Below are 15,346 nucleotides of genomic sequence, written 5' to 3'. Positions count from 1 at the left end.
ACGTAAATGTCTGTAGAGCTCCGTCACGTCACAAGACACGGAAAACCTCTGTTGGTCTGGAGGAGCTGCAGCATTTATTTCTGCACAAACGTCCACTGTACATTCACTAGATATTCTCAGAGCTAAACTAACTCTTCTGCAGTGTGTAGTGAGCGCGCGTTCACGTCTAGAGGTGGAGCGAGCTGAGCTGTCTGAGTGAAGGCGAGCAGGCAGAGGAGGAGGGTACAGCGGCTACACGCGAACGCGCATATGCGAGCGCGCATGTGTGACGACCCGCTACATTTATGCGCGTACAAAGTTACAAATAGTCCCTTTAACTGGAACTAATGATTAATGTTTTACTAATTTAAAGGGACTGTTTGTAACTTTGTAAGCGTATAAATGTACCGGGTCGGGAAACATGCGCGCTCTCATATGCGTGCTCGCGTGTGGCCGGAGCCTCGTCTCCTCTGCCTGCTCGCCTTCACTCAGACAGAGCGCACGTTCTCGCGTACTCACTCCACCTCTAGACGTGAACGTGCGCTCACTCCACACTGCAGGAGAGTTAGTTTAGCTCTGAGAATATCTAGTGAATGTACAGTGGACGTTTGTGCAGAAATAAATGCTGCAGGTCCTCCAGAGAGAAACGTTACTGTCTCCCTCCTGCGCCCGCAGGGAGACACCGGGTGCCGGTGTCACGGTTCACGTTTCTCTCTGCGGAGCCCCGTCACTTCACAAGACACTGAAAACCTCTGTTGGTGCGCGCTGTGTTAGTGAAGGCAAGCAGGCAGCGGAGGAGAGGCTCCGGGTGCCGGTGTCTCCCTGCGGGCGCAGGAGGGTGAGGCAGGAAAAGCCAACACTAGGATCAGCATTGATTCATGGAGAGACCTTCGTCTGGTCAGCTAACATTACTGCCAAGCAGGTGAACTATAGAGTGATATTGTGGTTTTAGCTGACGTGTGTCGCCTCACTGTTTTGAGCGATGCTCGTTCATGTCTATTTAGAGCGAGCAAGCGCGAGCCCGACGCTGACTTTCGCTGACTTCATGGCCACAGGTGTTGCTGTTAAGCAGCAATTCTGAAAGTTACAAATAGTCCCTTTAAGCTAAATTCTTTGTTTCTTTTTTCTTTCTTTCTTTCTCTCTTTCTTTCTTTCTTTCTTTCTTTCTTCATGGTTTACTAATTTTAGCCAAATTCTTTCTTTCTTTCTTCATGGTTGACTAATTTTAGCCAAATTCTTTCTTTCTTTCTTTCTTCATGGTTTGAAATACTTAATTGGACCTAATGATTAATGTTTTACTAATTTTAGCCCAATTATTTCTTTCTTTGTTTCATTCTTTCTTCATGGTTTATTCATTTTAGCCAAATTCTTTCTTTCTTTCTCTCTTTCTCTCTTTCTTTCTTTCTTTCTTTCTTTCTTTCTTTCTTCATGGTTTACTAATTTCAGCCAAATTCTTTCTTTCTTTCTTTCTTTCTTCGTAAGGCAAAATTCAAAAAGACCCCAGCCATTTTCATGTGCTATTATAATGAAACTTTGAAATTAGTGAGTGAAAAACAAGAGATGACAATTTATTAAATTCTGATTTCACTAAGTTCAAGCTGAAGGTAAATGATTTGGTCAGCAAATCATCTTTTAAAATTTTTTTTAGGCACTCAAGGTGCTGGTGGCTGATTGTCTAGACTGTTTTGGAGCAGTAATCTCCAAAGACAAAGACGGACCTTTGTCCTTCTCTATCGTACAGAGATGGACTCCCTATGAGCGGACTTTTGGTCTCCTCTTACACCAACGTACAGAGTGGGACTTGGCACTAATGGGCAGGTGGGTGGACTTCACCGTCATTGGCAGGGGAAGTGAGAAGGTTTCGATGGGGGCAGGTACAGGAGGATGAGGAAGAGGAAAAAGAGGAGGTGGTGGAAGCACACTGTTGATGTTTCTGAGCCGAGTCTCTGAACTCTTCAACCACCTCGGCAGAGGCATTACTTTTTCTGCTGCGGGTTTCTTCTCCTTGATGGGGCTGCGGCGCTTTAGTGCTGAACAGGTGGAGGCCCTCAGTGGAGGAAGTCGGTAGGGAGACCTGATCTTGGAGCCCTCAACAAGCAGGTTGACTCCCACATACTGTGGCACGTCTACTGCTGCCTAGAAACAAAACGTGAGATTTAAACTAATGTATGTCACCCTCACAATGTGGGCCATTTCAATGTACACTATAACCTGAAGAGGAAGGTATAACTCTTCCTTGCCTGCCTATATATGAGCTGAAAGTCTCCAGTGCTTGCAGTGCGGTCTGCTCTCAGGTCCAGGACGACTCGTAGAGTGTCTTCCTGCACAGCAGTACAGAGGCGGGCTGTCACAGGGGTGGAGCGAGCCATAGTGGGACTGGCATTGAGTTCTATCAGCCATGGACGCAGGTCATGACCTAAGAAACACAGAACAAAATATCTAAGTAGTGATGATTCTTTTTGTTTTCATAGTTTTGTTTATTAAAGGGATAGTTTGGGTGTTTTTGAAGTGGGGTTGTATGAGGTAATTATCTATAGTCAGTGTATTACCTACAGTAAGTGACGGTCAGCACATTCCAGCTTGGAGAAACAGACAGGAGTTACCGCATGGAAGCAAAGCAATGTACTGCTGTGGACGGGGGCAACAGCAAAACGTATTTTAGCCACTTAAAAGAGAGGCACACCTAAAAAAAATCAATATCAGTTTAAGTGTACACTGTATTTAGAATATTTTCAGCAGTTTACCTTGCAGTCTTTGTTTCTGACAGGGAACTGAAGCCGTTATCTATGCCCCCGCCAAAGCAACCAGACTCCATTGAAAAAACACTAATTTTTACCTCACAGAACTGGGGATTTGCTGGTCTACTGCTGCCTCGATTGCTTAGTTTGTTTGTATTTTTGTCTGACTTTTGTTAGTTTGGATTCACCAAAAAATTACAGATTTTTTCAATGGAGTCCGGTGGCTTTGGTGAGAGCACAGATGGATACCACGGCTTCAGCTTCCAGTTGCAAAGGGCTGTCTGACGGCAAGGTAAAGCTTACACTTAAACTGATATTGATTTCTTTAGGTGAACCTTTCTTTTAGTTGGCTAAAATACGTTTTGCTGTCGGCCCCGTCCACAGCAGTACATTGCTTTGGTTCCGTGCGGTATCTCTTGTCAGTTTCTCCAAGCTGTGGGCGTGCCGACCGTCATCTACTGTAGGTAATACACTGACTATGGATAACTATCTCATACAACCCCACTTTAAAACACCCAAACTATCCCTTTAAAATGTAATCTAAATTAGAATTGAATGCCATGTTTATGTTATTATCAATATTTTTTACAGCAGTTTTAGAATATGAGTTGATGCATGTTGAAACAGGCAGTATAACATATTCTAGAGCATCACTGACAGTGATCCCATCCTACCTAACATGAAGTCAGCACCGTAGAGCTCAAAGGTGTTTTTGCGTGACTCCATCAGATCCTGAGTTGCCTGTAACGCGTGGATCACAGCCTTCTCCATCCCGGGGACTACCACCGTCTGCCACTGAGCCTCTCGGCCCTGACTGGACAGAAAGGTCCTGAACTGGTCATCCGACCACATGTTGTCTGCTGGGATGCCGCAGTGGCGTTGTCGGGAGGGTGTCAAGTGCCTCTGGATGGAGTTATTGCACAGGTGGACTGAGCTGTAGGGATGAGGGTAAAGAGGGCAAGATCGGAAAGAGAGATGAGATGAAATGGATGATAGGGAATGGAGAGAAGTATAATGAAACGTGATTTAAGAGGACCTCTCACTACTTCTACTGACTTTGACTATGGTTATATTTACCATGTGATCAGACCATGTTAAATTTAGTAACAGGTATGAAAACACAAAATCTCTCTGCCTGGCTGAAAGATATTATGTAGTTTTTGCATCTAGAAAAGATAAAGTTTAGCTTTCTAAAGGAGTGGCAACCCTTTGTCTCCTATTTTAATGGCTTGTCTGTTCTTCCTCCTGACTGATTGCTTATGTTTCAACACGACATCCTCGGCCTGTAACAGGCCCCTGATCAATATACTCCTTAACAGCATGGCCAAATATAAACCAGTTGAAGCACATTTTCTTTTTTTTCAATTTTGATTCTACTTTAATTTATTTTTATTTTATTATTTATATATTTATTCGTAGAGGCAGTTTGCAGTTTTGGAGTTGATTTGAATGTTGCTTATTTTCATGCCACGCACTGACGAAATCAGATCTCCCGCCAAAGATCGCAAGCATAATCATAACCTGTGTTCCGTTTCATTTATTCTGTATCTTACTCTCACTTCCCCTTTAAATTTAACGTTCATCTGGTTTCACATCTGGTTTCTCATCTGGTTTCACATCTCATTCACATCTCTGTAGAAATATACTGTATGTCTTACCTGTCCATTGTGTCTAGCGAGTAAGGCTGCGTAGAGAAACGTAAGTAGCACTTTTTATAGAACCACACAGTCAGAGGGTTCCAGTCGGTGACCAGGAACCACTGCCGCACGTCAAATTTGGTGCCGTGGACCAGCAAGGGGCACTCCAGGTACTTCTGCACCACCCACTTGCTTTCCCTGATCAGGATTGGATCAACGTCCACCAGCTGGAGGATCTGATCCAGATGCCTGGCGCATTTGATACCTGGAAGGCAGCAGGAGTGGCAGGTCAGACAGGATATTTGTCAGATATTATGTGAACTTGTTGATAGTGTCTGACTTCTCACCTCTGCCCCTGGACATAGCTCCAGGTTTGATGATCCAGATGTTGTGTATGCCATCTATGTCCAGCTGTGGACTGACCGTCGCGAGCCTCTGTAGCATGGCTTTGCAGCAGGACACAAAACGATCGCTGTCCTCGATCAATGCTCCTCCGCTGAACGAGGAAACAGAGAGAGGGAGGCACTGTAGTGAGATACTGGAGAGCACTTTGATTTCCTTTTATATCGCTCACACACACAGTACTCACTGAACAACAAGGTAGTAACTGTTGATAAACTCTGCCCACTCCTCCTTGGTTAGTGTCTGTGGTGTCTCCATGTTTATGTCTATGTCCCTGTGCTCCAGACTCTCTAGAAACTCATGGCATACTTTGAGTGCGCTGGAAATCATTAGTGAAAGGTTCATCGGTCTAGATCGCTGTTTGCTTTGTTTCCTCGCAGCTTGAATGTTGTGGCTTGTTCCCTGCTCCCTCTCCACAATGTACTTCAAAAAACTGGTGCAGGCTGTCCTCCTGTAGTCCTCTACACAAAGGACAGAGACGGGGAGGCAAGTATTGTTAGCTTTCTAGTATAAAGATGCTTGAAATACATTAAAAAGAGATCATTTGATGGGGCGTAAAGTCAGATCTGTTACCAATGAAAGCATGCTTCTCATCCAAAGCTCCGAGTCTATAACAGCGAGGGAAGAAGGTGTCGGGGTCAGCTGAGTCAAACCAGTGCAGGTTCCTCAAGTTCACACACAACCCAACCTGACAAAGAAAAGAAAATATTGACGGTGCGTGTGACAGGAGACCACTGAATCAGCCGACCGACTGTTATCAGGTCATTAAATAGACGTTATCGGTGGTTATAAACCCCATAGTTGTGGGTCAGTAGGGCCCTGCTACACCCACTAGTAGGTTTTATCGTCTATTTACATGGTTGATCACCAAAAGAAGGTATAAAAGAAGACAACAGCGACCTCTAGTGACCGTAGTAATTATGACAGGAGCAGAAGCAGAAGTCAGGCGCTGTAGTATACTGTAGACAGCGTTGCCAAATGTACAATAATTATTTGTATTTGTATGATAATATTGCTCTCTGTAAGATGTACGATCAATAATGCCCAAAAGTACATTATAAAGTGCATGCAGAATATGAACAGGCCTCCAAAAATACTGTCAAATTTTCAGACTTATGGACACATTGCCCCCTTCGCCAGCTTTTTTTTTTTTTTTTTTTTTTAAATAAAATGATGTGGGTAGTTTTGTACGTGTGTCAAAAAGTTTTTTTTGTAAAATTACACATTCGCGCCTATTTTTTCTCGTGGTTATGACTCGCGTACGATCATTTTCCTTAAAATATGATAATTTTAAGCCTCTGGTATGATAGTTTAACATTTCTCATCTGAGTGTGAAACTCCATGTCAGGTGGACGTCAGGAGCAAATGATGGGGCACAAAACACAGGGTTTTCACCCAGGCATGCAGGGTTTGCATTAGGTGTGAAACCAACAACGTGTTGTGTTCACAAGCGTTAAGTTTCACTTTCGCTTGGGTAACATAGTTATTTTAAGCCAAAACATGATGTTTTACCCTAAACTTTAAGCGATTTTCTTGCCTAAACCTAAAGAAGCTGTTGTGTTTGTGTTCAAAACATTATAATATGTTGCTTTCAGGTTCCGCTTTAACTTTTACAACGTATGTAGGCATAGTAGGCCCCTACTGACTCACATCTGTGATGCATAGAAACCGATAATGACTATTATTAATGGCCTGATAACAGTCGAATCAGGTGTTTTTTGCTGTAAGAAATGATGACAGCATATAAACATACCTTGGTGGTGAAGCTGCCTGCTTTTGCAAAATGATTGGTAATCTGTTCTTTTTGCAAGCTGTTGGTGTAGATGGCGTCTCTGCGGTTTGTCCAATAGAAATAAACCATTTTGTTCCGCACCAGGCGAGACTGCATGAGAAGAAGGAAAGGATGAGGGCTGAATCTGTTTATGAACTTTAAATTTCCAACGTGTATAACAAGGTGGGCAACAGTCTTTCACTTGCTGTGCCTGTTTAGCCTCATGTAGCCTATGACCTTAAATATTATATTTACCATGATACCATATAGTCCATCTGGATCCTGCTCTTCTTCCACATGGTCAGAGTTCTCTGAGAAGACGGAGTAATGTTAATAAATGGTAGGACAGATATCCACACCCAGTAATAATGTGATTTCTGAAACTTTCATCCAGCTCACCGTCATCTTCATCATTAGAGCTGGCTCTGCCCTCATCGCAGTGGCGCTGGTAAACGTGGTGGTTCGGGCGGTGCACACGCTGCTCCACCCAGCCTCTGGCCCTCAACGCTGCCCTGATGACAGGGTAAGGGCCCTGGACAGTGAACACCTTGTGCATCTGAGAGGAATGAAAGCAGACACTTAAGTAATGGACAATCAGAGATGTATGTGACCACATAAATGTTGTTAAACTCACCCTGACGGCTTTGTCCGCAAGGGCTTTGGCTGTCTTCAGTCTCTCTGGGTTAAGAGCAGGTAAACTGACAAAACTGCGGCGAACTTTGCCCTCAGCAGGTATAGCTAACAAATCTGTTGAGTAAATTATACTGTTAATTAGAAAGCTCATCAGAGATGATCATGCAGTTTGAGGAGTACTATATATACCAAGTGAACTCATTCAGCTTGTCGACCTGCAGGGTAAACCTACTTCTTTGCAAGCTTTTGCTTTCATCTTGGTTGCATTGCTGGACCACAGCTGTGACCTTCTGACCTCTGGACCGACCTCGTGTCTTCCCTGCAGTGACAGTAGGATTGTTACAGTGCAGTACGCAGTATTTTGGTACAATGGCTCATGTAAATACATTTGAAAACTGAGCCAGAAGGCCGGGTTGTACGCTTGGAACAACATAAATGGCATAGCCCTCTTCAACACGTAGCAGTCCAGTACATGAAGGAGGAGAGGCTGGCAAATATTCACAAACACCTGCAGTTTCTTTCTAACATTTGCAACTGTAATATATCTATTACAAAACAAAATTAATAAGATATACACCTAAATGCATTAAACATAAACCACATACTGTATAACTGGAGAGCACATACAGTAGATGTAATACACGGGCAAAGCCAAAGATAATGTAACTACAGATTAAGGCTTGACATCTTCAGTTTGGAGCCAAAAAGAGCAAAGTCATAAAACTTTAATATGTGGCCTCTTAGTTCAAACATCTGGCCACGTGTCCTGAATGTGACCTCGTGATTAATTCAGCTTTCATGATCTATAAGGCGACTCTATGAATGTAGTCCTTTGGAGGTGTGAAGTCATACAGAAGTTGTCTTTCAGTTTAGAAATGGGTTCCACAGCAGCAAGTTACAACAGGAAAACCCAGAATTTCTCCTACTGAAGGCCCAATCTGTGATTTTATTTGACAATATGAAGTCATAAAATAACAGAGTTAAAATCGAATCATAGGCCCGTGTTACTGCTACAAGAATTGTCAATCAATTTGGAAATAGTAGATGGTTCCCATCTTAGTGATTTCCTTTGTTGCTATCTGTCTCTCACCAGTGTGTGGGCGTGGTGTGCAGCGTCTATCAGTAGCCTCCTGACCCAGCTGGACAGACTGTTTCACCTCCATACTAACATCAGCTCTCATTCTTCAGGGGAACCTTTTCTTCGGCTCTGTTTCATGGTTTGGTCACACAAACTGCTGCAGAGGACACAGTTCAGAATTTATGGGGCAACAATCATACAATACAGTGTAAAGGTGTGTACAATGTCACACAAATAATGTGTACAATGATCAAAATGCTGTAATTCAGTGATTCTGAAAGTGAGGTCTGGGGACCCCCAGGGGTCCGTGGCACACTGTCAGGGGGTCCGCGAAATAATTTGCTATAAATTATAAAATTGTGCTTCATCATTAAATAGTACATATGTACAGATGGGGACCATTTGCACCGATAAAACAAGCATATTGTGTCCATTACTCCCACAGAAACTCTGATATGATTGTGACACACAGCAATAAGTTAATTATTTTTTTATTATTTTAAGCTCTTACTGAGAGTCAGCTTTAGACTGTTAAGTTTGGCTTTATTAGGACTATGCTAGTCATTTTCTGAAAGCTTCTTTATCAATTAATTGAAATCAAGGTTATAAATGCCGTCAAAATGAATCCAAATGCAATTTAAATAAAATTACCCTCTGTTTAACAGTTTATAAGTGGTATTAACATGATTCAAATTGAAACGTATTTCTGTTTATCACTATGAAACAGATTTCAAGTATTTAGGTTGAAGAGTTTTAGAATACAAATAGTTTAGCATCTAAGAGTACAAATGGTAGTAAGCATTATGCTTAATCTGTGTTACGATTATGAGCGGGTCCTTGGAAAATGTTCTCCCATATAAGAGGTCCTGGCCCCAGAAAGCTGTAAACAACTGCAGGTGTCATGCATCTCTCTGGCTACTGGTCTTGTAGATCAGTCTCTCTCCAAGTGCACTGGACTATAAAGGGGGTCAAATTGCTTGTTTGGCTACACCTGTAAGGTTTATACCTAACACCCAGGCAGGGTGTGATACTCAGTCTGATTTCCTTCAGTTACCTGCTGAGCAGAGGCCCAAAACCAGACAACAACTGAAATACTCATTAAAATCCAACTCTAATCAATCAATTCCAAAGAAATCTCTCACAACAGCCTAGTCACAGCATACACAAAATATCTTCATATCTTAAAGGTCCCATATTGTAAAAAGTGAGATTTTCATGTATTTTATATTATAAAGCAGGTTTAAGTGCTATATAAAATACTGTTAAACTATCAAAACGCTCAATATACGGAAAAACACACACAGCCCGTATTCAGAAATTGTTAGTTTGAAACAAGCCGTTAGGATTTCTGTACATTTGTGATGTCACAAATATACAATATTTAGACCATTACACGGTTTTAAACGTAAACATTTTAAATGTGTCACAGTTTGTTTCCTGTTGTAGTGTATGTGAATAACATCAGCTGACAGGAAGTAAACATGGTCCCCAACTGTTGCCTAGCAATGCAATTCCATTGCAATTCCATTGCAATTCCATTTAAATGCACTAAAACGGAGCATTTCAGACAGAGGGTAAATACAGGTATATTCAGACAGACATGAGGGAAATAAAGTTGTTTTTTTAACATTACAGTATGTAAACATGTTCTAGTAGAAACACAAAATACAAGAATGAACCTGAAAACGAGCATGATATGGGACCTTTAATAATAATAAATATTTGCAATAAAGCCACCACACGCTACAAGTCCTTTTCTTTTAAACTAACATTAGAATCACAGTTACAACCTTTTCATTATTTTTTAAAACTTACTGGTAAAGTCTCTACAGAACCACCAAACACTTTCCTCTCGACTGGAATATTAGATTACTTTTTTAATAAAAAGCTTTGACCTCATGGTTTAGTGTTTGTTCCTCTTACCTGCTGAAGTCCTCAGGTGTGTTAACTCCGGTGCCGTTGAGTTTCACTGGAGGAACGCACGGTGAGCTCTACTACCTGTTTACTGTTACCATGGCAACCGCTGGATAGCTCCTGATGCCACCACAGTATCTGCAGACAGACACCAATGTTACAACACAAAGCTGTAAAGACTTTCAATATTTTAAAAGAAATACATTTTATCTGAACTCTGAAAGGACTTAAATTAATGGACTTTGGACTCCCTGGCTTGTATTTGTTTCTGTTTCTATGTTTTTGTATGACAATTGTTGTATGTTGTAAATAAAGGAAGGAAGAAAGTTTTGAAAGCAAACAAAAAAAAAACACCTTGAAATGTAGCCTACATGGCCCTGGTGTAAATTTGTGTCCGTGGAAATATTATTATTATTTTAGGGAATAAACGATTATATATTAAGCTGTTTTTATTGTGTTTGTTTGCTTTTGAACCTTTGATACCTAGGCTATTATTTCTGCTGTATAGGATATTTAAATATTGTTTTACTTTAATTGCACATTGTGGTATTGCTACTTTCACTTGTGAATTAAAGATCAAAATACGTATTTGTTACGTAGAGTATATTGTAGACCTCATAGGCCCTATTGTGGAATAGGCTATTTGAATGTGGTATGTTGTTTTATTGTTTGTATTTTTAATATTTCTCTGTTTTTATTTTTTTAAAGACAATATCATACACAATATAAACTGGAAAAACAAAGTTCGGAAACTTGTGTTTGGTGGATTATTTCTCTGTTGTTACAATGCTAATGGTCATTGTTTTTTACATCGTTGGAAAGCCTGTTTATTTACCTTCGCAATGATGTCCAACTTGTAAGGATCATGCATTTGTGGGATGAGCAGCACAGCTGATTATGTGGGTGGCGACCAAGAAAAATTTGCCAAAATGCTCTGCCAATGGTAAAAAAAACACGTAAAATACAACATCAACAATACAAGGCCCAAAATAACCAAAGGGCAACACTATTTTATAGCATCCACATTGAGTTCATTCTTAAAAAATAGGAAAAAACTTGTAAATTAATTTTAAACGTCACCTCTTTCATTTTATTAGTAAGAAAATATTTTCTGTTTTTTTTTTATATATACATATATATATATTTTTATTTCAAAATGACAGTATACATAGTAACAGCAGAAAATATTAAAAATAATGTACATACAGAAGAAGCATAGCGAAAACATAAACAAAGACATTGCATACATTAATTGTTTTCATTGCTTTTTTTCTTGGTGAGGAAGAAATGTGTTCTCCGTGTTCTGGCGTCATCTTGTGGCTGCTCTACGTCACGGTTTGACGTCACGCTGCTGCGTGCTCTTTGCCCGGGCAAATCCCCGCCGCACTACTTTCAATCAGTCTACATCCGCGCTCATAAAATCTATACACACAGCTAATCCCCGCCGCACTACTTTCAACCAGTCTACATCCGCGCTCATAACATCAACACATACAGCTAGCTATCTTAGCTAGTAACTTAAATAACTTTATATATAATCAGAGAACACTCGAACACAGGTGAGCCGAGCAACGTTTTTAAACATCCAGTGGAAAGGAAATGTTTATTTCCCCTGAAATCAACTCAAGCTAACATGCTAAACAGAGAAGAACTGTTAACTAGCTTACCTGTTAGTTTAACTTTAACCTCTCTCTCTCAGTCAGGTGAGCTGAACAGTTATAATGTGTGGAAGAACTGCGTGCACTCTGGCTCCGGACGAGGTGAGCCGAGCCTGCAGCTACAGAGACCGGGGAGGACAGCGGAGGAAGCCTCGCTGGAGGGATGGAGACGAGGACAAATACAGACCCTCCTACAACAAGAGTCCTCAGACTACCAGCCCAGTGCTGCTGTCACACAGGCACTTTAACAAGGTAAGATATACCTGTATCTGTCACACAGGCACTTCAACAAGGTGAGATATACCTGTATCTGTCACACAGGCACTTCAACAAGGTAAGATATACCTGTATCTGTCACACAGGCACTTCAACAAGGTAAGATATACCTGTATCTTGTTTTAAAGTGAAGGACGCCAACATATGTGGAGATTTCTGATTCTGATATGTGGAGATTTCGCCCTATAACGGATACTAGTGTGTGAAGGAGCTTCTGCAGGTCCTTCCTTCCTGCAGCTGTCAGACTCCACAACCAGCACTGCTCCCAGTAGACCACTTACACACCAAGAAACTGACAAGAACTGCACTTTACTGTACACCAACTGTCTATCAATACTACTTAGGTGTAATTCATACTGTGCATTATCATTTTCCACTTGTGCAATTTTTTTTATACTTCCTTCTATTTAAATGGTTCATATTTTGTTACACTTTGTTTAGCTCTTTTGTTTACTGTGTTAGCTGATGCATCTTGTTTTTTTCTATCCCCTTTGCTGCTGTACACTGCAAATTTCCCCACTGCGGGACTAATAAAGGAATATCTTATCGTATCTTATCTTATTACTATATACAATGCAATTCAATGTAACAACACCACAAATGGGAGCTAAATTAAACCACAGACATAAATAATAAACTCTTCTTTGTCACAGTTTCAATATGGACCAATGTAAGCCCCCGAAATGTAGTATGTGCTGCAGAGTTATTGTATTGAATACCATTATATATTGTAGGCAGGGTATGAAATTAATACCTAAAAAGTAAAAGGTAAAAGTAAAAGGTCACCTGTCACCATGGCAGATAGATTATCCTTATGTTAAAAAATATTATTTTTAAAAAGCAATTAGCAAATGGGTTGCAGGGACCCTGATGAAGACCTGTGTTAGTCGCAACGCGTTGGACATTTAAAAAAATTATTGCCATGTAAAATAAAGGCATTTTAATTTTGTTCAAACACTACAGTGTGCCTTGGATTATTTTTGAGGGAGACTTGCATTTTGTACTTTTTTGAGACCATATTCCACCCATGCAATGAGCCCTTCACAAGACTGAATGAGCCAAATACACCTGAAGGATCCAAAGAGCTCCTGTATGTGATTACCACAGAGACCCAGCAGCGCTTCTACTCCATTGTCTTCAGGTTGCAAGATATATTCCATATTTCTACAGTCTGATACCTCTGACTCAGTGTTTATTATTCTAAAGCGTTTTAAATAGATTTCAGAAGTGGCAGACAAAAATGATGAGTTGCCGGTAGAAATGTTCAGAGACCTGCCACAAAAAACTTAATTTCAGACCCTGATTGTAGTTGCTCATGTTATTGTTGTGTTCACTATGTTTCAGGATGCTCCTGTCGATGAGTGTGTGTTGGCCTCTATGCGTTGGGGTCTGGTACCCTGGTGGTTCAAGGAGAAGGACCCGAGCAAGATGCAATACAGCACCAACAACTGCCGCAGCGAGAATATACTGCAGAAGAAAACGTACAAGGTGCATATACAGTTTGAGGCCACCACCAAGCTGTATTGTCCTTCTTGTTTTATGTCTTGTTCCTTATGAGTGTCTAATCACTCTGTCGTCTCCCCAAAGGACCCCATGATAAAAGGGCAGCGCTGCGTCATCCTGGCTGATGGCTTCTATGAGTGGAGGAGGCAGGAAAAGGACAAGCAGCCTTTCTTTATCTACTTCCCTCAGACTCAGGAGAAAACAAAGGATGAGGATGACCCCACGACCTCATCTCGCAATAAGGAGAATTCAGAGACGGCGTGCCCTCCAGAGGAGGAGGCCTCCCCTGACCTGACAGAGGTACATATTGGGTTTTCTATAGCAATATAAGCAGCATGAACATTTGCTTTCATCCAGAGTGGAAGTAGAGAGAATGCAGCTGTGGAGGAAATTGCCACGGCTGAAAATATCCTGTGTGGGAGAGGAGCTAAAGCAAAAATGTGCATGTGTCCACCAGGTGTTTCTTTAGCATTCAACGTGACTTAGTTTTGATGCTGGTGCCAGGCTAAGGAGTGTAAAAGAAATACAACCATACCAACAAAATCTGTCAGTCATAAAATCTGCTCTATGCTGTGTGTTGGCCAGGGAGGAGAAGCAGCAGGTGAGTGGACTGGATGGAAGTTGCTGACTATGGCCGGACTGTTTGACTGCTGGACACCTCCAGATGGTGGAGAACCCCTTTACACATACAGTGTAATCACTGTGAACGCTTCCCCAAGCCTGGATAGCATCCATGATAGGTAAGGATAGGTGATGGGCTCTTTTTTATTTCTCCATTAGTGTCTGTATGAAATCCTAAATCACTGCGTGGTTGTATTTTAGGATGCCAGCAGTCCTGGACGGGGAGGAAGAAGTGAGGAGTTGGCTGGATTTTGGAGAAGTGAAGTCTCTAGATGCCTTAAAACTGCTCCAGTCTAAAAACATTTTGACTTTTCATCCCGTCTCTTCACTGGTAAACAACTCTCGCAACAACTCTCCAGAGTGCCTTCAGCCGGTGGATCTCAACAGTAAAAAGGTATCAGATTTACTGTGGCATTTATCTCACTGTGGTTGGAAAATTTTGCAATGAAGTTGTCTGGCAACTAGAGAGGTTTAAGCTGACAAATGTGACCCTTGACCCCCCCTAGGAGCCCAAACCCACAGCCAGCAGTAAGATGATGATGAGCTGGCTGAAGAGCAGCACACCTTCAAAGAGGAAGGAGCCCGACACATGTGAGAGTAAAGAAGAGAAAGAAAGCAAAGCAGAGGGTCAGTCCAAGTCTACAGGACTTCAGCAGTGGCTTCAGGGAGCCAATAAGAAACCAAGAACCAAGTGAAGATACGACCTGGGACTGAAACTCTGTAGTAGAGCCGCAACGATTAATCGATTAGTTGTCAAATATTAAATGAATCGTCAACTATTTTGGTAATTGATTTGAGTAATTTTTTAAGAAAAAAAAAGTCAAATTCCAGCTTCTTACATGTGAATATTTTCTGGTTTCTTTACTCCTCTATGACAGTAAACTGAATATCTTTGAGTTGTGGACAAAACAAGACATTTGAGGACGTCATCTTGGATTTTGGGAAACACTGATCGACATTTCATAGACCATACACCATTTTATAGACCAAACAACTAATTGATTAATCAATCAACAGATTAATCGACAATGAAAATAATTGTTAGTTGCAGCCCTACTCTGCAGTATTTAAAACCATTCAGGTGTTATTTATTCCACTTTACTATTTTGACAGTTGTGATGAAAATGTACTTTTGC

The 15,346-nt window shown here is 41.3% G+C and overlaps 2 protein-coding genes across 3 annotated transcripts; one reads left to right on the top strand and one right to left on the bottom strand.

Annotated features, from left to right (window-relative positions):
* Nucleotides 1-1,518: 1,518 nt before the first annotated feature.
* LOC119491177 (tubulin monoglycylase TTLL3-like) lies at nt 1,519-10,416 on the bottom strand. 2 transcript variants are annotated; one of them, XM_037774938.1, is made up of 14 exons: nt 10,162-10,413; nt 8,251-8,395; nt 7,393-7,479; nt 7,162-7,274; nt 6,927-7,083; nt 6,783-6,838; nt 6,510-6,638; nt 5,330-5,444; nt 4,944-5,217; nt 4,702-4,850; nt 4,376-4,619; nt 3,392-3,651; nt 2,220-2,395; nt 1,519-2,115 (listed from the first exon to the last, which is right to left on the bottom strand). In XM_037774938.1, the coding sequence occupies exons 2-14, from the start codon at nt 8,339-8,341 to the stop codon at nt 1,732-1,734; spliced, it is 2,235 nt and encodes a 744-aa protein (XP_037630866.1). In that variant the 5' UTR covers nt 8,342-8,395; nt 10,162-10,413; the 3' UTR covers nt 1,519-1,731. The 2 variants fall into 2 exon arrangements, with proteins under 2 accessions (XP_037630866.1, XP_037630958.1); XM_037775030.1 differs by having other exon boundaries at nt 1,973-2,115; nt 2,224-2,395; nt 10,162-10,416.
* Nucleotides 10,417-11,547: 1,131 nt separating this feature from the next.
* On the top strand, nt 11,548-14,989 carry hmces (5-hydroxymethylcytosine binding, ES cell specific). Its single transcript, XM_037778232.1, has 7 exons — nt 11,548-11,711; nt 11,852-12,062; nt 13,431-13,574; nt 13,674-13,889; nt 14,175-14,329; nt 14,412-14,604; nt 14,717-14,989. The coding sequence occupies exons 2-7, from the start codon at nt 11,874-11,876 to the stop codon at nt 14,903-14,905; spliced, it is 1,086 nt and encodes a 361-aa protein (XP_037634160.1). The 5' UTR covers nt 11,548-11,711; nt 11,852-11,873; the 3' UTR covers nt 14,906-14,989.
* The last annotated feature ends 357 nt before the right edge of the window (nt 14,990-15,346 follow it).

This window comes from Sebastes umbrosus, chromosome 1, assembly GCF_015220745.1.
Source record: "Sebastes umbrosus isolate fSebUmb1 chromosome 1, fSebUmb1.pri, whole genome shotgun sequence".
Lineage (NCBI taxonomy): Eukaryota > Metazoa > Chordata > Actinopteri > Perciformes > Sebastidae > Sebastes > Sebastes umbrosus.
Note: the sequence above shows the minus strand (reverse complement) of the source record. Positions and strands in the feature narration are given on the sequence as shown.

Bases quoted from the DNA above. Each gene is read 5' to 3' on its own strand.
- LOC119491177 (XM_037774938.1), bottom strand. From the start codon at position 8,341: ATGAGAGCTGATGTTAGTATGGAGGTGAAACAGTCTGTCCAGCTGGGT. The intron at 7,084-7,161 runs GTGAGTTTAACA...CATTCCTCTCAG, and splicing joins TTGCGGACAAAGCCGTCAGG to ATGCACAAGGTGTTCACTGT. The intron at 3,652-4,375 runs GTAAGACATACA...TCATCCCTACAG, and splicing joins TCGCTAGACACAATGGACAG to CTCAGTCCACCTGTGCAATA.
- hmces (XM_037778232.1), top strand. From the start codon at position 11,874: ATGTGTGGAAGAACTGCGTGCACTCTGGCTCCGGACGAGGTGAGCCGA. The intron at 13,890-14,174 runs GTACATATTGGG...TGTGTTGGCCAG, and splicing joins CCTCCCCTGACCTGACAGAG to GGAGGAGAAGCAGCAGGTGA. The intron at 14,605-14,716 runs GTATCAGATTTA...GACCCCCCCTAG, and splicing joins TGGATCTCAACAGTAAAAAG to GAGCCCAAACCCACAGCCAG.